This window comes from Carassius auratus, chromosome 19 (genome assembly GCF_003368295.1).
Source record: "Carassius auratus strain Wakin chromosome 19, ASM336829v1, whole genome shotgun sequence".
Classification (NCBI taxonomy): Eukaryota; Metazoa; Chordata; class Actinopteri; order Cypriniformes; family Cyprinidae; genus Carassius; species Carassius auratus.
In genome coordinates, this window is record NC_039261.1 from 15,021,407 (window position 1) to 15,047,727 (window position 26,321).

Consider the following 26,321-nt stretch of genomic DNA (forward strand, 5'->3'; position numbering starts at 1 on the left):
ATTCATATCTGTTTCATATATTTTCATATATGTTAACCTGGACCACATAACCAGTCATAAGGGTAATTTTTTTTGATAATATACATAATCTGTAAGCTGAATAAATAAGCTTTCCATTGATGTATGGTTTGTTTGGACAATATTTGGAATCTGAGGGTGCAAAAAAAATTATAAAATCAAAATATTGAGAAAATTGCCTTTGAAGTTGTCCAAATGACGTTCTTAGCAATGCATATTAATATAAAAAAAATATGTTTTGATAGATTTATGGTTGGAAATTTACAAAATATCTTCATGGAACATGATCTCAAATTAAAGCTGCAGTTGGTAACTTGTTTTTGGTTAAATGATCTGAAATCAATATTTGACGAGTAGCCTACATATCCAGCCAATTTTATAAAGTATCAACTTACTTTAGCCCATTTCACAACGGACAGATTATAATAATGTTTTCTAATTTGAGTGGTACAGGTAGGTTTTCATGGGCCTTTTCTCACAGCAGCTGGAATAATTATATTTATCATTTTGATGGCGATAATCCAGAAAGTTTTCACATAAGATTATGTTTTTATAAAACGTGAATGAAATTAAGTTATGTTCCAGTTTTAAAATTTCATTTTATTTTCGTATGTGTCACACTGAATTAAAATGGAATATTAGTGAATAGGCCATATTGTATCTTCATGCTTTCGGGGGGTAACTTTTTTAACTTACTTTTGTTAAATTACAATTTAAGATGAACTGACCGAATGCAGTTTGCGCTGATAAATGAAATGTAAAAATAGCATATCTATAATTCACAGGGATGCCACAGGTTCTGAACAAAGGGATTCTTTTTTTTCCCCCTTTTTTTATGTTTTCTTCCAGAAACATTAATAGAATATTATTTTGGTGTTTTTCTAAGTTAAGTGGTCTATAATATTCTCAAAGGGTTAGCAAAAAAAAAAAAAAAAAAACTATATCTTTCAAGAAACCTTTATTTTATGTGCATTTTTTAATTGGATGTTTATCTAACGTTTGAAAAATGTTACTACTTGTTTCAGAATGATAAGAGAACATTCAAATGTAGCATTGCTTGCAAAATTAGCAAATTAAGAACATTTAGAAACAATGTTTTCATATTCATTTTTTTATGTACTTATTAAAAATAGAAATTCAGAGTGATTTGCTAATGAATAATTCACTCATAATTAGAAATTGGTTTGTTATTGCAAGCAAGGTTTAAGGAATATTTAGTTAATGAAATGTCAGTCGGAGAAGAGGATAAAATTATGTAGAAAAATATGTATTGGCTTTTTTCCATAACGCCTGTTTGTTTGTACAGAAGGGGGCGATGCTGCACTACTGAGAGTTCATGCGTGCTGTCGATACTTTAACATAAAGCCTTGTATTCTTGTCTTTTCTTATTGTGAATATATAAAGGCTGTTATAACATGAACCAATATTTCAATTTGTATATACAATCTTTGAAAGGGAGTACCATGAATGCAACTGGTTTGAAAACGTGCATTTTTAAAAAGGGAAAACAGTGCTTAAGCTTTAAATTAGCTCATATATCTAGGTAGAGTTAATCGGATTCTTACTGAACGTCTTTGTGTGAGTAGTGTTCCCTAGCACTGGTCACAGGAACGTGTTTCCATTCACAAAACTCTTCACCTGTGGCCTGCTGTGGAAAGTTGTTATGTTTACAAGATCCCAGCGGTTTAAGCACGTGCGCGTTAATAGGCATGCAAGGAATTCTCCAGGCAATCGTAAAACCACCAATAGTTCACAGCTGTTTTTAGATGTTTGTCCAAGCTGTTTTTGTCAGTCAACAACAGACTAAATATACGACAAACAATAGTTTGAATTAGCATACTTAACTTAAAAATAAATAAATAAATAATTAGATTAATCAAATTCCATAGCGTTACAAAATGCGCAGTTTGGTTATAATACACCTCCGATGTGATGTAAAGAACCGGTGTTGATCACGCATGCGCACAATGAAAACGCGCAAGACGCGGATCACTCGGTAAAGAGGACTGCGTCAAAAGCGCTGACAAACCCGACTGGAAGCGCACGTGAGATCAGGGACTCCGAAAGAGTGTAAGGGGTGCACCACGTGGACGCCTTTGCTGGAGACTTTTGCTTCTTTTTTATACTCTTAAATTTACTCTTTCAGTATGAGGTTCCCTAACAGAAAACTACACACGGCGGTGGATGGAGGAGAAGACGCGGGCGTTTCTGCACACTTCAGAAATCCTTTCGTGCACGAGTTGAGATTTACTCCTCTGCAGAAACTCAAGGTAAAGCAACTTCGCCGCTGTGTTTAGTTTCACACCCCCCTCTTCGCGGAACACATGGAAGAGAGTGAAACATTAGCACAAGTTATTGTTGCTGTTACAGCAGGGTTCAGTAGGGACACGCCGTGCGTCATCTGCCAAAAATATGCAAAAAATCTTACCGTCTGTTCTTGAATCAGCACTTCACATGTTTGAGCAGGTGTAGACGGTTTGATTCTATTAGGTATTAGTGATTGTAGTAGTAGTTGTTGATGGTTTTTACCTGCATCACGTCCTTGTATAGCCTGCACCTGCATGTTTATTAGTTTGTTTTGCATTTCTGAAATACAGGCTATATCATTGTTGGAGTCAGAAGCACCTGTTCATGTTTTATGGGGTGTGACGCCAATTCGAAGTGAAATGAAACTCAGCGGAGTAGCCTTTGTTTAAAATACAGATGTGTAGACTCATTTTGTCAATATTTAAAGGACTGTTCAAATGCATTTTAAGTAGTGTTGTTGTTGTTATGGTATAAAGGCTATAGTAAGTTTGGGTCTGATGCAACAGGATTTGACATTAGCAAGGGTTCAGGGAGGCATTTCCTGGGAACTAAAGTGAAATATTAAAGTAAAATAAATATCTTTGTAATCTAAATGCCATGCAGATCAGTGGCAATGATTACAATCTTGAAAGGGCACAGAAAAACAATTTCTTCAGCTAGAAATGACCTGTATTCAATATTTTTATTATTATATGTTGTATGTAGTTATCACAAATTATCTCAAATGAAGTTTTGGAAAATTAATAAAAATGTAGAACCCTGAATTGCAGGATATTGAATTGTTTGTAGGATATTTGATATATCACGGTAATATTCTGGTATAGAGGACCTGCAGAATTTCTCCTAAAGCAACTGTTAGAAACCGTATGGCTCAGCTGAAGGATGATTATGGGATGTGTATCCATCTAGTTCCATGAGTGATTAGTGAAGGGGTTGTCGCTTTAAACTTTTGAGATTATTTAGATCCATTCAAATCAATATCTTTCAAGGTTTATAGGAAACTTGCAATATATATGGGCTGCAACATTAAACCAAAAATTCTCACTCACTACATATATGTCATCTCCTGTATATGAGAAAGCTGAGTTTTCAAGTCATACTCTCCCTGTTTAACTGTCATCTCAATCTTCTCAGCCTTTCCTGCTGTTTGTCATCTCAATCTTCTCAGCCTTTCTTGCTGTTTGTGGCAAATGGAAAGCAAAGACATCAGTTACAACAGGCTTGGAATCTACAAGAGCCACTGATCTGATAATAGTTTAAAGGGTTAGTTCACCCAGATAGCAAAATTATGTAATGACTCACCCTCATGTTGTTCCAAACCCGTAAGACCTCTGTTTATCTTCGTAACACAGTTTAAGATATTTTAGATTTAGTCCGAGCGCTCTCAGTCCCTCCATTGAAGCTGTGTGTACGGTCTACTGTCCATGTTCAGAAAGGTAAGAAAAACAACATCAAAGTAGTCCATGTGACACCAGAGGGTCAGTAAGAATTTTTTGAAGCATCGAAAATACATTTTGGTCCAAAAATAGCAAAAACGGCGACTTTATTCAGCATTGTCTTCTCTTCCGAGTCTGTTGTGAGAGAGAGTTGAACTGAATCGTTTTAAACGGTTCGCATCTCTAATACGCATTAATCCACAAATGACTTAAGCTGTTAACTGTTTTAATGTGGCTGACACTCCCTCCGAGTTCAAACAAACAAATATCCCGGAGTAATGCATGCACTCAAACAGTACACTGACTGAACTGCTGTGAAGAGAGAACTGAAGATGAACACCGAGCTGAGACCGATAACGAACGAAAGACTGACTGGATCACCAGTAGTTCTTTTGGACAGTTTGATACATTAAACTGGTTGAAGAAAACGGTTCACCAGTTCTTTTGCGCTCGATGTAATGGCGTCATTGCCGATGATTGCCCTTGATTCAAGCCTTCGGTTTACCTGGGCTCATAACACTAGCACGGAATCAGTTCAGAATCAATCACCAAAAGAATCAGTTCAGTTCAGACGCTCTGTGTGTCAGTCTGGTTCACGCTGAATCACACATGCACAGTATCATCAGCTCCTCGGTTCTTCTTTTCTGGCTCGGCTCGGCGTTCATCTTCAGTTCTCTCTTCACAGCAGTTCAGTCAGTGTACTGTTTGAATAAATGAATTACTCCAGGATATTGGTTTGTTTGAATTCAGAGGGAGTGTCAGCCACATTAAAAAAAGTTAACAGCTTAAGTCATTTGTGGATTAATGCGTATTAGAGATGCGAACCGTTTAAAATGATTCAGTTCAATTTGGTGAACTGAATGATTAGTTCGTGAACCGGATATGACAAACTGCTTTGATTTGAACTCTCTCACAACAGACACGGAAGAGAAGACAATGCTGAATAAAGTCGTAGTTTTTGCTATTTTTTTTTTTTACCAAAATGTATTTTCGATGCTTCAAAAAATTCTAACGGACCCTCTGATGTCACATGGACTACTTTGATGATGTTTTTCTTACCTTTCTGAACATGGACAGTAGACCGTACACACAGCTTCAATGGAGGGACTGAGAGCTCTCGGACTAAATCTAAAATATCTTAAACTGTGTTCCGAAGATAAACGGAGGTCTCACCGGTTTGGAACAACATCAGGGTGAGTTATTAATTACATAATTTTGCTATCTGGGTGAACTAACCCTTTAATCTCACATTTCAGCAGGTAGAGAAACCCTTTTTCACTTTTCGTGAATCAGAAAAGGTCAGATAATTGTTTACTTGGAAATAGGCAAGTGTCTATTCTTTTTTTTTTTTTTTTTTTTTTGTCTCCATTAGCCTACTGCTATATTCTAACGTAGAGTTCATTCAACATCAGTTTGAAAGGTATTAGATGGGCTGTGATGATTCACCTGATTTCCATATGCATCAGATTCCAAGATAAATGGCCCTTTGTGGTATGACGCAAGATCTTTTTAATATATTCAGGCCTGCGGGTTACATTCTAGACACTGAGGAAGCACAACATTATCTAATTATAGCATTTGAACCTATTTGGAAATCCTAAGGAGTAGGCGATTCATTTTCTTTGCAATCTCTTGTAAATAGTAGGGCAATTCTTAAAGAAATTCTTAATTTATTAGCCCTCAGGCCATTCAAGAGTGTGTTTCTTCATCAATACATAATAGGAGAAATTTAGCATTACATCAGTTGCTCACTAACAGATGCTCTGCAGTAAATGGGTGCCGTTAAAATGAAAGTCCAAACAGTGATGATAAAAACATCACAATAATCCACAAGTAATCCACATGACTCCAGTCCATCAGTTAACATCATCTGAAATGGAAAAGCTGTGCATTTGTAAGAAATAATTAAATCAAGGCATTTTAACTTGAAACTGATACTTCTGGCCAAAATAAGAGTCCTCTTTCCTGTGAAAAAGTCCATCCCCTGTTGTCCTCTCACATCAAAGTCCAGCAACATAATTGTTTAGAACTGTTTTCACTTATAAGGGGTGCTTGATATGTGCAGATTTCTCTCCTGATTCAGACGGGATTACTTTATCTCTGGAAAAAGCAATATTTTGGACCAAGGACTCGTATCTTAGCTGGTTTGAAGTTAAAAACTTATTGATAGAATTGTTTCTTACCAACACAACTTTTCTCTTCGTAAGATATTAACAGATGGACTGGAGTGGTGTGGACTACTTGTGGATTATTGTCATGTTTGGACTCTCATTCTGACGGCACCCATTCACTGCAGAGGATCCATTGTTAAACAAGTAATGCCGTGCTAAATTTCTCCAAATATTTTCAGATGGAGAAACAAACTAATTTGCATTTTGAGTACCTTGAGGGTGGGTAAATCTTAAGCAAATTTTCATTTTTGGGTGAACTGTTCTTTAAGACTTAGTCTCTTAGCACTAAAATGTCATCAGCCTTGCTCACAGTCAAGTGGCAAGCTGGCAAGATCAGTGAACACCAATGGAGAGATCATGAGTAGGCTTGGAAATTCCAAACATTTGCATGAAAGCTTCATCACGGAAAACCACTCTTGTTCACTCGGGTTTCTGTTGTTCTTCATGACAAGTACTTCATGTACGTGTCGCAACAAGAGTCTCTTTAGTGCTTTTTACAGTTACGTAACATCTTTGAGAAACTATGGCAAAGCAAGCAGAATTCCTCAAATTCTCTGTACTGTAACTGCTCTCTAGGCCATGAGCAGTAGCATGAGCGCAGTCACATCACGCTGTCTGGAGGCACTGTAAGTCTTGGCGTGTTCCCTGTAGTGATCCAAAGGGAAAGTGGAGTGAGCAAGAGCTGGAGGATCTCCTCAGCCGTGCTCTCAGTGAGAATTGCTCTTAGCTGATGCTCACCAGAAGATTTGAGTCATTTGCCTTATAAACACGCATGATTGAGATGACTGTGGCATGGCAAACAGTGTATCTTATGGGTGGCCAAGACTGATCCAAGAGCTTCCTGCTGTCTTCTCTCTGCACACATTTTTTGGTTGGTTTAATGTGACTGTATACAAAGTAGATTTGGGATCTGGCTTCATTAAATGATCATCTGGTATACACTGAGCTTTATTTTTGAAGGATCCACAATGCTAAATCTTGTCTTCAACATACATTTTCATATTATCTACGGTAGTCTGACATGTTGGTTGACATGAATGTGGATGATCTGGTTAAGTATTCTCTACCTTGCAAAGTCTCACAGCAGTTCATTTTGCTGTGCTTCTAGTAAAATTAATTTGTTCTCAGCATTCATTACACCAGAATGAAGATACATTTAGTTTTATGTCAGATTCTGATCTAGATTTAGACTACAGTGTGTGCATTTCTCTGATAATGGTTCTGTGTCATTTTGTTTTTGATGTAAGATATTTTAAATGAATACTGTATTCCGCAAGGACACATTCAATTGTTTAGTTGGTTGTGGTCACTAAAGTGACAGTAAAGTCATTTAAGGTGTTACTAAATATCTATTTTTAAATTTATGCTATTCTTTTAAACTTTTTATTCATTAAAGAACCCTGAAAAAAAATATCTTAGTTTACACACAAATATGAAGCAGAACAACGGTTTTCAAAATTGATACTAATGAATGTTTCTTAAGCAGCAAATCAGCATATTAGAATAATTTCTGAAGGATCATGTGACACTGAAGACTGGAGCAATGATGCTGAAAATTCAGCTTTGCATCCAATCATTATTTTGAGGTAATTTTAAACTATAATAAAAGTCTTTAGCTTTTGAATATTTTTGAAAATAGTTTTTTCCTCCTCCCATCATTATTATTGTATTTTGAAGCATAGTATAAAAAAGCGTGAACGACATATTTGATAAAAACCCTAATCAAAATTAGATAACACTTACAGATACCTCTAAGTTATTAGTGTAAATCTGTTGCTAATGTCCTCAATTATCTAAAAAACGCTATTTAACTGGCAGCATTCCTCCAGTTTTCATTGAGATATGGAAAACCTGCGACAGGAGGTTGTCCAGATGGAGGCCAAAGGGATGACCCTTTCAGCAAATGCAAATTCCAAATCTGTTATTTCTCAAATATTGCAGCTTTGCAATGACACTAATTAATCCAAGTACCCCAAAAGGCTGTTTGTCCACCTTAGACAAATGCATAAGAAGATTAATGCCGAGAATCTCAATGAAGAATGGGTTCAACACTGAGGCTGGAATTGCTTGCCAGTTCAATGCTGAACGTGGTAAGGATCTGTCTCAGCATATTTAAGAGATATCGACTGAAAGTGCACTCTGCATTGACCAGAGTCCTGATCTAAACCCGACTGAAAATCTCTAGAAAATTCTTGGCGACAAAGTTATGGCCAAGTAAGAAACACACTACAGTCACCGAACTGTGGAATAGACTAGAAGAAGATTGGACCAAGATCACACCCACACAATCTGAGAAACTAGTGATGTGCTGAAGTCATTCAAAGCAAGGGCCTTTAAACTTCCTATTAATTTCTGACAGCTGTAACCCTTCAAAATATTTGTTGTAATCTTCTTTCGTGCTATGTGGGTTACTGTTATAATTTTTTCCACAAAACCATAGGATTTTGTTGAAATGCCTTGGCATTTTTTGCAACATGTAATATACCCAGAGCTAATATTCCTTCACATTTTAAACAAAGAAGATTAACAATATTTAAGAAAAAAATCAAGTATTCCTAGATTCTCTAGTTTGAATCTCCACTGTAAATGCAAACTTGGTTATTACTGCAGTAATGAAATTTACATCATGTTCACGGTGCACATACCCTAACATACACACAAAAAAACAAAACAATACAAAAAACACCTAAAGCTTTTAAGGGTAGTCTCAGGTCAGTAAGAAACCTCTCATAACACCATGGAAAAGCCATATCAAACCTGAGGTCAGACTCTTGCGGGGGGTTCGTTGCAACCCCAAAGCCTCTTTTACAGCGCTTCTAAAAGATTCAGCTGCAGCTTTGGCTACAGAAGCTCCTTCTTAACCCGCACATCCCCCTCATCCTCCTTCAGGCTGAAGCAGATGGAGACTAAGCAGCATTGGGGGGGGGTTGCTGTTTACGGGACCCCATAGGCTGGGATCAAGGCTGTGCCTCTCGCTCCCGGGACATTATACAGTGTGTTGGGTTGGGGAAGGTCAAGACCAGGTTATAATTCTTGTTCTCAGCAAATGATTTTAGCTCCTTCATCTTAGTTCAAAAAGCATGAGAGGTGTTGTTGTTTTATTTTTTTTAAGTCTCGTTGGGAATATGTGCTTTTATATGTAGTTTTTCACTCATAATATATTTTACACTAGCGCTACCCCTCCTTCTAGCTCTCTCTCGCCCCCTCCCTTTCCCAAGAGAGCCATCGCCTCAGCCTCTTGATCAGTTGAATCTTTCTGCCAGGGCAGACCGCAGGTGTTGACAGCGGCTGTAGATAAATAAATAAACACTAAACACGCCACACATCTCCACCCACAGTTCATCTCCTCCTAATGGAGCCGTCGGGTTAGCCCATCCACATTTAATCACCTCACTCAGAGAGACGCTCTGATCTCACCACCACAGCCTTAACCAGTGTTACAGCTAACAGCCAGGACATTTAACAAGACGGGTGTCAATCCAGTCAAACGAGTCATTTGTGAATGAGAAACATGGAGGACTAACCTTATTCTAGGCTCAACAAATGCAGCATTGGATGAGAAACGTGTGTTGTGAAACTTTTCCTGGAATTTGGAAGCACATACTCTCAGGCAGATTAATTATTCATGAACCATTCTGGGCTTTAATGTGAGCTCGATCCATTCTTCTGCTTTGTCGTTCGTTCTTGTGACAAACTGTCCACAAATCTCCATTAGCCTTTTGGTGGGATCAGCAAAGTTTAACCCTTATATTATTGTTGCTGTAAGCATTAACAAAATTGGTTTTTACATATCCAGACTGCTAATTTAGCCCTCTAATTAATTATGTATTATGTGTTCTCACATCTAGAGGTTGGTTGAAGCCTTGCACCAATTATCTGTATGAAGAATTTGAGATCTTATTTAGAATTTTTATTTTTTGAAGTAAAGCGAACAACATAAGAAAAATACTCTTATTCCCAGAATAAAAAATAAATAATACAAAATAAATATATACGTGTTTGTTATCACTAACTATTACATTAGTGATAACACTTTCAATTACATTTTGAAGCAGGAAGACTAAAATAGTATTTTCTTGTAAAAAGTTCTCCAATAATCTTGTTAAATTTGAAAAATCATTATTTAACCATATGTACAAACAATGTAGGTTCATACACTAGCAGTACACTTTTTGCCAGTTGTTTTACCACCCCCCGCCTCCCAAAAATCCTTTTTTATTTTTATTTTTTACAATATACCTAAGCTTGAGGAAAGCGATCCTCAAACTGCAGTCACATTTCTTTTCAGGATAATAATGAATTTCAAAGAAGGGAAACATTTTTTTTTTTCGTGGTTCAGCAACTGCAAGAGTTATTATTATTGGTTATAATTAATAATAATAATAATAATAATAATAATAAAATAATAATAATACATAAACAGCATTACAGTCTGTGGATCCCAATTGTTGCATGGAATCAACAGTATATTAGGGTTAAGTCACAACATCCTGCTTAACAGTGTGACCTGAAGTCTGTAGATGTAAACCATTGATGGAAAAATTATGAATTTATGGCAAAGAGGTAATCAGAGAGATGCTGATGCAAACCTGGTATTTCCCCTTCGAAGATTTATCACATGAGTAACTGGTGAACAATTGAGACATGTATGGTATACTGGAGTTGCATGTGATTTAAATGAAGAAATTGCGGAAAATCTGAATGAAGTTTAAATTAACCGTTTATTTTGCAGGAGAAAACTGTTACAGTATAATGCTTTCATGTAAAGTCCATATCAGATACTATGAGTGGTCGTTCTGCTTTTAGAAAAAGAGAGGCATCTAACATCAGTTGACTTTTTTTTTTTTTCTCTCTCTTCCTCATTTCCTGTTCCCTCTTATGTCCCACTTATGTGATCTTGTTTTTCCTGAATTGCATATAAAAGCATGACATGTGACGTCCTTGTGCTCTGAGTAGAGGACTCTCTTAGTTCAGTCACGAATGGCTCGCTGTATGTATCTAATTCTGACAACGCTGAAGCACAATTGGATTTTATTTTGTAGAAACCAGAGGCATTATTACTAAACTGTAAATTGGCAAAATATTTCTGTGCTATTTATAAAGTGTCTGTATGCACCATTTATTTTTCTGTATTTTTGTTTTGAAAGACAAGAGCATGTTAGGGCCCTATGATGTAAGGTCAGGTTTCTTTTTTTAATGGATTAATGAAATTTAAAGCAATTTTTTAAAAGCTAAAGCTAACAATCCAATCAATAGAATTAATAAAACTTCATTATAATAATTGATTCAAATTGTAACAATAATTAGGCCCTAGGAAATGTGTGTATTTTTTGGTCTAAATTCGGTTTGAACTTTTCTGGATTGTATGTTGTATGATAAAATACAAATTCATCAACACTGTTCATACATGCATTTTATAAATGAAGTCCTTCATTCTTTATAGTCAGCTTTGAAGTAAACTTTAAAGATATTTCAATCTCTTAGTCATAAAACTGAAATCTTGATACTCTTCTTCTCAAGAGTTCAAACACTAAGCAAACAGACTTTTAGTTAAATCTTGATGGTTCTGCTTAGAAGAGCCGAATGTGAGTTTGGATCTTTTGGCCTGTCTAGAAGTTAACTAGGACTGAGTAATGTAAATGTTAATGTTCCTCAGGTCTGTCTCTATCAGTCTTTGAGATTGCGCAGCATAGCAAAATATAATGTGGTCCCACTGCATATTTTTGTTTCCCTCGCATCACTATCCGTAAATGACCCTCATACCTCACATGCTTTTGTGTTCTCCTGCCCCACGGCACTGCTATTCTGGCAAACTCTGTATTAACATGAACATATTTGGGATTTTAACCTCTGGTTACCTCTAACACACACTTTCTGTCTCTCACAGATAGCAGTGATGACTGTGACCCTGTTCCCTGTCCGTCTGCTCTTTGCTGCATTCATGATGTTGCTGGCCTGGCCCTTTGCATTCGTGGCCACTGTTGGCCGATCTGAGGACGCAGTTGAACCTCTGTCCTGGTGGAGGTGGTGAGTGACGCATCAGAAATGAGAGTTTGGGAATATTAAGCTGCATCTTTGCATGATGAGATAACACCACTAACACAGACCAACAGAGCCAGTCAGACTACAGTTTGCAACAATGAAGTAACTGGAAGTCATTCATTTTCAAGTTCAAGATTTAAGGCAAAGATGAGCTATAGTGAACATTGCAAGTAAGTATAGATAAGTAGTCAATGTGAGTGCAGCACTTGTGTGATCAGCTTCCTGATACAGTTTGAAACTGCAATCGAGGTGCATCAACAACTGCTTGCAAGTAAGGCGAACATGAACATTTTTCACCCAAAAATTAAAATTCTGTCATTAGTTACTCTCCCTCAGTTACTCTTCCTGTATAAACAGCAATTGAACTACCACGTTCAGGCTCATTCTCTATGTGAATTATTATTTTTCACAAGAAAACAAAAATAACTACATTTTTATTCAACAATGCATCATGCCACTCTTGTGAATGGTGGAGGATGGTGACACACAGATAATTATTCATTTTTACAATGTCCTTCTGTTTCTGGGCTTTGAATGTGGTAGTTCTGTTGCTCTCTATGGAGGGTCAGAAAGCTCTCGGATTTCACCAGAAATATCTTTGTTTGTTATCTGAAGATCAACAAATGTCTCATGGGTTTGGAATGACATGAGGGTGAGTAATTAATAATGACATCATTTTCATTTTTGGGTGAACTATCCCTTAAAGATCTCCACTCTCAGAAATAAAGGTACAAAAGCTGTCACTGGGGCGGTACCTTTTCAAAAGGTACAATTTTGTACCTGTCGGGTTCTAATTTGTACACTTTAAGATACAGATATGTACCTTTCGAAAAAAGGAACTACTTCAGTGACAGCTTTTTTACCTTCATTTCTGAGTGTGGTCAAAACGAATATATATCATTCATTGTTGGTGTGCACATTTTAATATTGGAGCTGGGTATTGACAAATTTCACAAAACCGTTTGCTTTAGATTTTTGATTCAGTTAGATTCCAATTACATTTCGATTCAATATCAATTTATTTGAATACATGATACAGGGGAAGCATGTCATTTGGTATATTACTACATCATTACAGTTTAAAATGAAAAGTCCAAATTTATTTTAAATCTCACAATCACATTTCTGTCAACTTTTAATGATATAATTAAGTTTATACTTCAATTCATGAATACATTATAAACATTTACATGGTGGTTATCATTAAAAGCTTTTATAAATCTGTTTTCATGACTGCATTCATTCAAATGTGCGTCTTTTTAAAGTAAATTTTTCTGGCTAACTGTCGAAGTTCTGAACATTTCCTGAGGTACATGTCTGTGAAGTCGTTTACAAAGCTGTCTCATTGTGGTTGAAACGGAGCAATTACATGAGACTTACATTTCAGTAAGGTGTACTTTCAGCATGCATTCACAGTGTCGAAAACATCTGTGATAGAATAGTCATTTGAAAAGCTGAACCTTTACTCCGATAGGACACATACTGTACATCTGCAAGATGTCTGGTAAAGATTGCTTCATCTAAATATTATCAGATATAGGAGAGCTCTTATTATCGCTATTTTACCCTGCTAAAAATAAGAGCACTGTATTGTGTGTCTGTTGTATGTGTGGCACACCTACCACACACACACACACACACACACACACACGTCTCCATTCCACTCTCACCTGATCGCTTCCAGCAGGGCTTTTCATATTCTCTCACTGTGTCTTTCTGTATCCCATTGTGCTCGAGTTTGTTCATGTGAGGGTGGAGAGGAGAGGTTTTTGCCTTTATCCACAGTGTAAGTTTGAACAGATACGCTCTGTTACCAACACTGGAGGGGCACAGGTCACCAAACTACTTTTCTTTTGCTACTGTGCATGTTTGAGAGGGTGTTTCAGTGAGTGAGCATGAGCCAGCAGTGTAAAAAAAAAAAACCTTTTTTGTAGTGCAGTTAATATTTAGCATGAGGTCCATGTAGAAAGCTAAGGTTTAACTAGTTCAGTGCTTAATTTGAAGCTTTCTCCAAAGACATTCTCAATGACATTTGAACAATAACCTAGTCTCTGAATACAAATGCAATAGATACATAGTAAAATTGACTTCATAGTGATATATTATTTATACATCATGCTAGTGTAATTTAATGTTGACTTGAAATGCATTTTGATGTGGACCAACATTTTCTTTCTAAGTCTGTCTGTGTTTCTCTGTTTCTGTCTCTCCAGGCTGGTAGATCTGGTGCTAAAGGCCATCATGAGAGCCATGTGGTTTTCTGGAGGGTTTCACTGGGTGCGTGTGAAGGGCCGGCCGGCGCTGCCCAGTGAAGCACCCATCCTCACAATGGCCCCTCACTCATCTTACTTTGACGCCATCCCTGTCACCATGACCATGGCCTCTATAGTGATGAAGGCTGAGAGTAAAGACATTCCAGTCTGGGGCAGTGAGTTTTTATAAATCTAAAACATTTATATACTGCTTTTAAGTTCAACTTTGAGCTACTTAACTGAGCTGTGGTAACAGATTTATTTATTTGTTTTACATTTTTTTACTTTTACTTTATTTTTTTTAAGTGGTCTCTTATGCACATCAAGGATGCACTTATGTGAACAGAAATACAGTATAAACAGTAATATTGTGGAATTTTTTTTTTTTTTTGGAATATATTTTAAAATGTTATTCCTGTGATCAAAGCTGAATTTTCAGCATCATTACTCTAGTCTTTTCTGTCATGTGATCCTTCAGGAATCATTCTAACATGCTGATTTGCTGCTTAAGAAACAAAAGAACAGAATTTATTGCAAATCTTGTCTAACATTGTCCTAAATAATTGTCCTTACTTTCACTTTTGCTCAGTTTAAGGCATCTTTAATAAATACAAGCAATAATCTCTTTTTAAAAAATCGAACTTATCTCAAACATTTTAACATTTTTTTTTCAGGAGTAAATAATCTAATTTGTCTTTTGAACGTACCGTATGTTCATTGCTGTGTGGTCATAAAAAATGCATCATACTCATCCACTGGCCCATGCTGAATAAAGTTGATGATCTGTTATATTTCTCCCAGTTGCACGAGAGGAGCTTAACTGGCATCAAGAGGAGGTTTATTTGTCATTTGAATAAAGATGACATGTTAATTATAATACTTGTTTATTATAGAACATCTCAATTTATACTCCCAGCATTTTGCAGGATTTGAGACTCTACTAAAGCTATTAATGTCTAATTTCAAAAGGAGTTTTTCCATCCCTCTCAATTCTCTCTCTTACCTCACCCTTCACTCTTTCTCTGTTTGTAGCTCTTGTCAAATTCATCCGGCCCGTGTTTGTGTCCCGCTCGGATCAGGACTCTCGGAGGAAGACCGTCGAGGAAATCAAACGCAGAGCTTGTTCTGATGGCGAATGGCCTCAGGTACCACACACACACACACACACACACACACAGAGACTTCTTTTATTTCACATCTAATGTAATAACATTCATAGGTTTCCAAATGCATTTTTAAGCTACTTTGTGTCATGAGTGCAGTGCTGAGGTATTTCCTCTGACTGTGGCCTGTTTTCAGATCATGATATTCCCGGAGGGCACATGCACCAATAGATCCAGTCTCATCGCATTTAAACCTGGTATGTGCCCACCTCTGATATCTGCTGACTAAACACACTTCCCATGCTCAGAACCTGTTTATGGGCGTTTGTATTTTTTGAGTTTGTCTTAGGAAACTTTGAGGAAAGTTTTGTATGTTGTATGTGTGTGCTTTGGTGTTTGCTCTCTCTTTGTACCCTCTCTAATCTGCGGCCCATCGTGCTTCACAGCGCTGAGAGATCTGGTGATTGGCTTCCTCTTCCTGTGTACTCTGTGGATTGTGATGGTCTTTTCTCCTTAAATCCCCCTCTCCTCTGTCAGTCCCTGAATCGGCTCTGTTCCTCTAATCCTCACCCCTCCTCTCTCCATCGTCTGCGTGCTTTTTTATTTTTTCTGTCTATCTCACTTTTCTCTCTGCAACCTTTAATACTGGAGCTCTCACTGTCCCAAACAACATTAGATGTGGTGGTGTGCAGCCAGATAGCTCTTCCAAAACAAAAACCAAGCCAGATGATGAGTTTGGGTGTGTACGGAAAGTTCTGCTGCTTTTTGAGCATGTTCTCTAATGTTTATAGGCAAGACCTAAAATGAAAACTCCTAATCACAGCAAATGCAGGTTAAAATTAGAATTGGTGAGAATATGAAACTGCTGGCCACTAACTGCTTTTTTTTAATGAACAATGCCTGAGAATGCAATATGGTTAAATGACAGACTTGTATAAATCTGTATATAGACTGGTTTATAAATCTGTTGTGAGCAAAAGAGAAGCATTTAAAAATAATACTCCCTACGGTTTTCCACCAAAATAAAAGCTTTATTGTTTAACCTTTTGAAAGCAAAAAATAAAAAAAATTGTACGGTTATATTTTAATAATAATATATTACATATTTTACAGGTCAATAGTATTGTATGAATATTTTGTTTGATTTATTTTTTTCAATATTTTATAGATGATGATGATGATGATGATTTAATAAATATTTTACAGTCCAATAGTGTTATGAAATATTTCATGGTTAAATTGTATTATATGGATATTTCCTTATTGATCATTATAATTACATTTAAACCATAATAATAGCAATAATAATTACAATTAGATAGTTTCCCTAATTTGTTCTGCCTGCATTTAAAAAAAAAAAAAAAAAATTATTTATTAAATAATGCACAAATAGTTTCATAGCTTGTAAAAACTCAAGTCAGCGGCCTTTGGAAAATGTAAAAAAAATTATATATATATATGTATGCATGTATGTATGTATGTATATGTGTGTGTGTATATTACACCCATAATAAAGCCTTAAATGGTTATTACTGTAGTAGTAGTAATAATAATAATATTACAGTCTAATAGGTTATGCACACTAGTTATTAGTTAAGAGAATAAGTAGAGAACCAGACAATAAAAAGCAGTGTCTGCACTTACTCTGGTTCTAAATTGTGACCCTGGACAACAAATCCAGTCTTCAGTGTAACTTTTTCAAAATTGAGATTAATACATCATTTGAAAGCTGAATTCCATTGATGTATGATGTATGGTTTGTTAGGATAAGACAATATTTTGCAGAGATACAACTATTTGAAAATCTGGAATCTGAGCGTGCAAAAAAAAAAAAAAAAAACTAAATACTGAGAAAATTGTCTTTAAAGTTGTCCAAATGAAGTCCTTAGCAATGCATATCACTAAACAACAATTAAGTTTATATATATTTACAGTAGGAAATTTACTAAATATCTTCATAGAACATGACCTTTACTTGATATCCCAATGATTTTTGGCATAAAAGAAAAATCTATAATTATGACCCATACAATGTATTTTTGGGTATTGCTACAAATATACCCCAGTGACTGAAAAACTGGTTTTGTTGGGTCACAAATGGACAAAAGCACTGCACTTGTAAAATAACTGTATGAATTCAAATTACATTTAATAATAATAATCAAATTGCATAATAATAATAAGAAACAACTTATTTTGCTCTTTATAAAATAACCAATTTTTTTTTTTTTTTTTGTCATACACTTGAGTGTATTAAAAGACAGAAGACCTGTGTGTGCAAAACTGTGGTGCATTTAGCACTAATTTACAGTAGTTCTGCTTTGCTTAAAAAGTACAGGCGCACCTCGTCTCATGTGGACACAAGTCTCGTACAGTAGCAGCTCTGAACCTCAATGGTGAAACATGCAAATGGATGATTTGTGTATTTGCATTAGATGAGTTGCTCTGTTTAAAACTTGGGTTGAGTTTGTCAAAAGTGAGTGAGTTCTATTAGCAGCATGTACAGTAATAAGGAGCTGTTTGTAAGCTGAAGGGCATCTCTCATCTCTCTACACCTTCCCAGAAGTGATGAGATCTGACTGGCACAGAGTGAAACTGAAGCTCAAAATATAGAGAAAGAGAGACTGCAGATGTTTTCTGAACTGTTACGAGCTCTGATAAGGGATCGTTTCATATATATTGATAAATTATTGCAAATATTATGTTTTAAAGATATTCTACTGCTGTTCAGAATATTTCCACCAAGGCTGGAGTTATTTTTACTGTACAAAATACAGTAAAACCAATAATATTGTATTGTAATTATATATTGAATTTATTTAAATTTAAAATGACTGTTTTCAATTGTAATATACTTAAAAAAATTATTTATGTGATGGTTAAGCAGAATTTCAGCATTATTACTTGGATCAGTCAGAAATCATTCAAATATGAAACTTTTCGTATCAATGTTGAAAACAGTTTTTTATTTTGTGGAAATAAAATTTAGCCTATTTGAAATAGAGGTATTTTGTAAAAATATAATTACAATCAATTAATGTGTCTTTTCTGAATAAAAATACAGTGTTATATGCACTGCATGTACAGTTTTTTTTTTTTTTTTTTTTTTTTTCAGAAGTTGTTCCAGATATGTAAAAAGTCTTAATTATATTTAACAACATAAGCAATCCACCACCTCAAAAGAAAATGTCAAGTGTAAAAAAAGTTCTTGAAAGGAATCTTCAGCTCATCATAAAGTTGTGTATTGACAGAAACTGTGTTCTAGTCCTCTAACTGATGTAATATTATTAATTTTATTATTCTGCGTTGTCTTGTGAAGCTTGAGTGTTATGCTAGTTTTTGGTTTGCCGTTAAATCTGAATATGAAAAACAATGAAGCTGCATGAGGTCAGTGGATTTGGATACTTCAGCTCACACCCACATTCAAACAGAGGGCTCATGTTTCAGCACAGGCTATAGATTTTAATGCCACACCTGGCCCTCCGAGTCAAACGAGGTCAAAGCACAAGTTCTCACTGGTTTACTGTCCCTTTGTCCCTCCTTTCCTGCAGGTGCGTTTATCCCTGGAGTTCCCGTGCAGCCTGTGCTGTTGCGCTATCCTAATGAGATGGTAAGAATAAGCTCTACGCCCAAACAGGGAGTGTCTTACACTCATCCTTACAGTCTGCAGCTGTGTGTTGTGTGTGTGTTATCTCGTACAGCACTTAGAGCCAGGGTTGTGCTCTAGGAGAAGCAAGTTCAAGTGGTTAGGTTAGGTGTGTGTGTGTGTGTGTGCAGGATAGTAAGTTGTTTAGGAGGATACTGCCTGTATAGCACTTGTGTTTTTTGTTTGAGATGCCAAGCCTATCCATTGCCATGTTTCTCTTCTCACTTCCCTGACAGGATACAATCTCATGGACGTGGCAAGGGCCTGGAGCGTGAGTCTCTTGAGTTCACTTAAAGGGATAGTAGCCCAAAAATAAAAAATTCATTTAGTCCCCCACATGCACCTATATGCATTTATTTCTGTTTTCATTTACTTGCATTATTTTTTTATTTTGGTCCATACAATGAAGGGGGTGTAGATTAAGGACAAGTTATATGCAAGATATGTGCCTGTATCTATTTGTAAATGATCTTTTTCAGGTTTAAGATTCTGTGGCTCACTTTATGTCAGCTACATAACTCTGTAGAAATTGAGGTGAGAACTCACATTGTGGTATAAATTTCATGTTATTTTAGCATTATTCATACATTATTACAAATAATATACTTTTATATTATTTTGAAGCTTATTTATTTATTTTCAGTTTTAGTCATTTAGTTTTACTCTCAAATTTAGTCATTTTAATTATTTTTATACACTTCACTTTTCCGTCTAATTTTGACCATTTAATTAGTTTTTTTGCCTGATATTTTTAGTTTAAGTTAACAATAACAGATTTGATGATGATACATTTCTGTCCAGTATCTCCCTACGTACACCCCGTCAGAGGAGGAGAAGAAGGATCCAGCCCTGTTCGCCAACAATGTGAGACGCATCATGGCCGAGTGAGTGGATTTTAAAGAACAAAGTGTTTTTGTTGTGACTGATTTTATTAACACTTTATTTCATACTGATACAAATAAATTTGACGTCTGTTTGTTTGGCTTTACATTTCTTCCTCTTAAAAGGCCCAAGTGTCCTGTTATCAGTATTGTGTGTGTGTGTGTGTGTGTGTTTTCTCCATAGGGCGCTTGGGTTGCGCATTGTCGATTACTCATTTGAGGACTGCCAGCTTGCTATGGCCAAAGGGCCTCTGCGATTGCCCAAACACACCTGTTTGCTGGAGTTTGCCAGACTGGTACGATGCTTAGGGTGAGTAGAGCAGTAGTTTTAAGCGGGTCGTCACATCCACGATAACGTACACTACTGTTAACATAGAAAGCAAAGCAGAAAATGCAATACAAACAGCCCAGTACCTTGTAAACACTACTTAACAATAACACAACATATGTTTTTTTTTTTTTTTTATCTGTTATCATGAGGATGTCCTGAGTTGGTGAGTGACTAAGGAATGTCCATTGATCAGGCAAGGCTTCATTTCGAGAACAACAGGAAGACCGTCAGTGGAAAGTTTTCCTGTGGTTTCTGGAAGTTGCTTCAAGTCGGTCTAGTGTCAGATGAGAGCTTGTTGGCCCGAGGGAGTACTTGCTCTTTGTCTGTGCAGTGTGCTGTAGATGATCCCTGTAGCTTGGACTTAGGGTAGTCTGTGGGTGTCTTGCAGACAAGCAGGCTGGGATGGTCTTTTGAAATGGCAGACTTGATCTCAGTTCTCAAAGAATCAGAAAGAGAATCGGAGAAAGAATCAGTTCTCATGTTTTACTGGGCAGCTGAGATAAGTAGGTTGTAAGAGTGAAGGACACTTTAGGATGTCTCCGGGTCATGAGGTGTTGGTTTGGTCATTGGGTGAATCAGTCCCCCAGCCTATCAATCAGTCAATCCATCAGCACTGCTCACCACTACATATTATAGTATTGATCTTTGAAACTTCAGTAGAACCACACCATGAAGAATCATAACGTTCAGCAGTACGAGCAGCCCAGTGCTGACTGATGCCCTCTGTCTGCCAGCGTCTGTTTGCTCTGGATTAGAAGTTGAGGATTGATTTTACACTGGTGCTGAAGCATTGAACTGGTTGATACTGATGAAGTTCATCTGGTAGTGAACACGGTGCCCTCTAGTGAATATAATGAAGAAATACAATCAACAAAGATTTGAAAGATGGCTTGCTGTAAAGTTGAAATCCGAGTATATTACATTCAGTAAGCAATGCATCAAATGTGTGAAAAGTGTAAAAAGAATGGCTATGTCATGTACAGTAAATAGAACCATTACATTTTATTTAAGGAGTGCTATATAATGCATGTGATGCTATGATTTGAAGCCTAACTTTTACATTTTTATTTTAGTTTAATTATTATTATTTTTTTATCTAAAGCAAGTAAAATCAGCAAATAAAACCCAAGACATACTTTTTTAAAAAAAAGTTTCGATTCACTTTAAAAATGTGTTTTAAAGAACCTAAAACTTAAAATTTTCAAAAAGGTGAAAGGGAGCTTAATGGATCCTGATACTTTTTATGGGTAATGTGGAAATAATCAAGATTCTTTTAGTTTGAGACCATTGACTTAAGTGAAGTTTTTAATTGTGTATATATATAAAAAATGTAAATAAGACACAAGGGATTGATTAATATTCCTACAAAATCTTTAGAGATGGTGTAAATGTATCATTTGACCATGGAACATTGCCAGTTTAAAGTATTCGAGTTATACCCTTATATTAATAGTTATTGACTGCTGCAGAACTCTTGTCAAGGAGTCGGAGTCATCATAATCATTTTGATGGTTTATTGCACAAGATGTGACCTAACACACATGTTAGTGCATTTGAGGTAACTTACTTTATCACACACTTTCTCTTGCACATAAACGCTGCACCTGAGTGAGAGCGCGCGGCGTAACTGCCGTGCTGAAGCAACAGTGAATAACCGGTCATGCTACAACCGTACATACTATGAAAACTACACTACGTTATTTACGCAAGTCATTACTGAAACATAACGCAGATCGCAACTCTTAAACTTAAAAGGAAAGAATTCACAACATCAATATCCCGGAGTAATTAATTTACTCAAACCGTACACTGACTGTTTATCCTCAACAGTTTTTTTTAAGTGTGTTCGGATAGTTATTTGGTACAGTTTTGTCAAATAAATTTCAATTCAATTCACCTTGGATGCATTAAATTACAGTGATGCGTACACTACTAAAGTTTAGAGCCTGTAATGTTTTATAAATGTTTTTGAAAGAAGTATCTCATGCTTTGATAAATTAATCGATTGAAATTGTTTTTAAAATTTAAAATCTTTTTTTTTCTTTCTTTTTATTCCTGTGACTTGTACAGCTGAGTTTTCAGCATCATTACTCCAGTCTTCAGTGTCACATGATCCGTCAGAAATCATTCTGTTATGATGATATAATGCTCTTGAAACATTTCTTATCAATTTTGGAAAAAAAGGATTCTTTGGAATTTAACATTCTTTGATGAATAGAAAGTTGAAAAACAGCATTTATTTGAAATGGAACCATTTTGTAACATTATAAATGTCTTTACTGTCACTTTTGATCGTTGTTGCTAAATAAAAGTATTAATTAACAATGGTTAAAAATATATTCTGTACCCCAATCATTTAAGAATCCTTGCATGTCGCAGTGCCATCTGAACAGACCTCAGTTTCAGGTTCAGAGGTTCAGCTGGTGTTTTATCATGAGCTCTGCAGTGTTTCCCGTGTTAGTCTGTAGGATGCTTCTTCAAACTGTTCCCACAGCAGCTCAACATCTCAAACGTCGATTCATCCATCTATAACTCTCTTTTGTAGTCTTGTACCATACAGTCTTTGTTATTTGTGCCCATCTTGCTCCTTTTTTTTTTTTTTTTGACAGTGTCAGATGTGACTTTTTTTTTATTTATTTATTTTTACTCTCCAAAAGCACATCATCTCAGAGTCATCTCTGCGCTGTTGGTGATGAAACCGCTGTTTAGTGTGTACTGTTCAATGCAGCTGCCAGCTGAGCTCCAGTCAGGGGTCTGTTTCTCAAACTACAGACCCTGATGTTCTCATCCTCTTGTTATTCTGGGCCGTCCACTTCTCTCCATGTGCTGGTTAGATCCAGTTTGCTTTCTTCTTTCAAGACCGTAAATCACTACACAACCTTCATCTCTCAAAATAACAATTCAATGAGTTTGTAGACACTTTTTTTTTGTTGTTGCTTTTTTGAAACCACTACCGAGAAATGCAAGTGTTCTCAATGCAGCACTGTTCATTGGGCAACATAAGCATTTTCAAAGTTTTCTCTGAATGCCAAATTCTTCATTTTATTTTATTCTCCATGCACTTGCACATTTGGCAAAAAAAAAAAAATAATAACATACTGGTGGATTTGATTTTGTCTTGTCTGTCAGGCTGAAGACGGGGGTCACCGATGAAGTCCTGCACGAGGAAGCCTCTCGTGCTCGTAAACTGTGTGGAAGCAAACTGGACGTGGAGGGATTTTCTCAGTACCTCAACCAGCCCATGACAGAAGCAGTACAGGATGTCTTCTCACTTTTTGAGGAGGTTAAACATTTATCAAAACGGCTTTATTGCATCATACTGAACAGAAAACTAATTAACTTTCAAACACATCAGTTATGTGTTTCCATGATGTCTGTCTGATTGTGATAACATTGGAATGAATTGTTTCCAGCAAGGGAAGATGGATGTGAGAGAATATGTCATCGCCCTGACTGTGGTCTGTAGACCTTTCAGATATCTGGAGAACATTAAACTGGCCTTCAGGGTGAGTTGGGTTTCTGCAAGCTCTCGGTTTCAAATAGACATGCTAGAGTTTGTATGAGGCCGAATCTCACACATTCAAGGAAAGTTTTTTCTTCTTCTGTTTAATAGATTATAGTTCTTAATGTTTATTTTAGTATAATGAACTTTTTAGGTCTTGATGGTAAGGAAAGATGGATGCTCTATGAAATGTTGTCTTCTGTCCAGATGTTTGAAGCACAAGAGGATGGAGCAGTTGTAGAAGATGAGTTGGCCGTCATTCTGAAAACCGCTTTGGGGATCGGCGATTTTGTTGTTTGCGACCTTTTCAGGGCCATAGATTGTCAAGACAAAGGAAAGATCACATTTGGTATGACCATTTACATTGGTTTACATCTTAAATGTGATTTAGCTGTGAGGTGTGCTGCCGTTTACTGTTGAGATTGCCTTCACTTCATCATTGTTTGTGGTCACACGAACCAGAATGAGGAAGTGAAGGATACCAGAGATACCAGATACCAGAAATACCAGAGATACCAGAGCATTAATATTTCAGAGAATTAATTACTATGAGTTTGCATCTGGTTGTAGTAATTCATTCTCTGGTATCTTTGGTATTTGTAACTTTGTAAACATGCTGTGTGTTTGTGGCAGATGATTTTTGCCGGCTCCTGGAGAACTGTCCTGATTTGGTGGAGCAGTACCACTGTCTCAGTGAGCCGATCCCTCAGCCCTCCAGAGGATCCTCATCACCCTCAGAGTCTCAGCCTTCAACTAACGGCTTCTGTGCTGACTTCAGCCCTCCAGATCCCAGCCCTCGCAGCGCTGCACACAGCAAGAAACAGAACTAAAAGCAGCTTTTACAATCACAGCCTGTCACCCTCGGTGTGTGAGGGTGTTCGTGTGTGCATGTGTGAACTTCTGTGTGCAGGAGAGGTGATGACAGACCATATCTTTAAGTTGAATTGGGATTGGCATCTGTGTACATTTAACCCAGGGATTCTTCCAGAGTTCTGTTTAGAATCCTTCAGTTATTTATTTGTTTATGCCCCTGAAGAAACTGTCTTATGAATGGAAACAAAAGTGACTACATTTTTTATATATTTTTTCTTTTTTTTATGGTTTTCTATATAAAGTGCTGTTTGTTTTATAACATGAGCGTGTGGTTTTAATATATGCAAAAAAAAACAAGTCATTGCTGATGTTCTTCAGGGTGAGATGCATTATTAGCAATGATGCGGTATTGCAACATGTACCACATGCATAACAAATGCGTATAAAGAAGATTTGAGTGAAAATGTAAGTCTCTGAATGGGTTTTTAATGAATGGAATTCTTTTATCAGTAAATCCTGACTGACAAACCAATTCACACAATTTATTTGAGATGGATTGTGTTTAAGAACGTGATAATAACCCTGGTGGCCTGTCCTGTTTAAAATCACTAGTGTTATCGGTATTATTCAGTATATCCAATTTTTTATATACTCTTATTTCATCCATAATGAACTCAACTCCTCCTTCCATTGAAAACAAGAAGTGTTTAAAAAATATATTTTATACAAAACTAAAAATTTTCCAATGCTTCATAGATTTTTATTATATAATAAATTATTATAATACTAAAATAAAATTAAGATTTTTGATTATTTTCTACAATTAGAAAATTGGTCTTTTTTTCACCTTTTGTATAGGGGAAATTATTATTGTTTGGTTAGTAATATATTAAAAGGTTAATATGCAATAGGCGACCTAAGTACTAACAGTTAGCCTTTAAAAACTCACAAATAATGTCATTTCTACAATAAACTCTCCTGTAAATCTCAGTGTATTACTCTCCAGCACAAGAAGGTTCAGTGCAGCCACAGGAGTCGAGAGTGAACCTGAATCATCATGGGACATTACGATCGTATTTTAGAGAAGGTTTCAGCTTCTGATCTTGTAGGATATTAAAGTATATGGCTTTTGGAAGACCCTCCTTAAAAAATAAAATAGACTTTGTTGTATTGGACATGGTACCATGGGACTAACATAAAATTTTATTGTCTAAATATAAAATCTACATCTCATAATGGCTGTCTTGGATGGGTAAGTAAATTTTAAATATTTAACCTGACCTGAATGTGTTACTCTGTCCTCCAGTATCCTCATTATTCTCTAACATGACTCGGTTTTGATTTCCAAATGTCACTCTTTCATATTCCCTCAGACAGCTTCCCATTCTCTCTCTGTTTTATCCCCCCCTCGCTCTATTTTTTCTTCCTTCACCCACATTTTCCCTTCTCTCTTCTCTGATGTGTCACCGATGTAAACACATGATGTCATTTGTTAGAGAAACTTGCATAAAAGAGTTTCTCTGCACCACAGGGTGGCGCTATAACATTTACAAAGCGCCCCAAATCATCTGGCTCTTCTGCGAGGGAAAAAAGCATTACATCACCCCTGCCGTAAAAATAGACTAAGAATTGCTTCTTGGGCTCTTGAAAGTGGAGCATTTTGCCACCTGTGTCCAAGCTGTTAATAGATAATGACATCATCTGAAACGGCTCGCGGAAAGCAGGATTTGACATCCTGATGGACTGAACGGATGAAGTTGCTATGCAACCTGGTGATCTGAATTAGACAAAGTGCCCTTGAAAATCTCCTCCAGTGTAA

General features: G+C 36.4%; 1 protein-coding gene across 1 annotated transcript; it reads left to right on the forward strand.

The window, feature by feature from the left end:
* Nucleotides 1–1,968: 1,968 nt before the first annotated feature.
* On the forward strand, nt 1,969–24,966 carry LOC113119544 (lysophosphatidylcholine acyltransferase 1-like). Its single transcript, XM_026289105.1, has 15 exons — nt 1,969–2,088; nt 2,165–2,288; nt 11,820–11,959; nt 14,188–14,402; nt 15,259–15,371; nt 15,526–15,586; nt 18,881–18,939; nt 19,212–19,246; nt 19,455–19,509; nt 19,777–19,859; nt 20,041–20,166; nt 23,317–23,470; nt 23,601–23,693; nt 23,897–24,038; nt 24,323–24,966. The coding sequence occupies exons 2-15, from the start codon at nt 2,166–2,168 to the stop codon at nt 24,517–24,519; spliced, it is 1,596 nt and encodes a 531-aa protein (XP_026144890.1). The 5' UTR covers nt 1,969–2,088; nt 2,165; the 3' UTR covers nt 24,520–24,966.
* Nucleotides 24,967–26,321: the final 1,355 nt, after the last annotated feature.

What these genes read in the sequence shown, in the direction of transcription:
- LOC113119544 (XM_026289105.1), top strand. Translation starts at nt 2,166, where the DNA reads ATGAGGTTCCCTAACAGAAAACTACACACGGCGGTGGATGGAGGAGAA. An exon ending in CTGATGGCGAATGGCCTCAG is followed by an intron (nt 15,372 to 15,525) that starts GTACCACACACA and finishes GCCTGTTTTCAG; the next exon opens with ATCATGATATTCCCGGAGGG. An exon ending in ATAACTCTGTAGAAATTGAG is followed by an intron (nt 19,510 to 19,776) that starts GTGAGAACTCAC and finishes ATTTCTGTCCAG; the next exon opens with TATCTCCCTACGTACACCCC.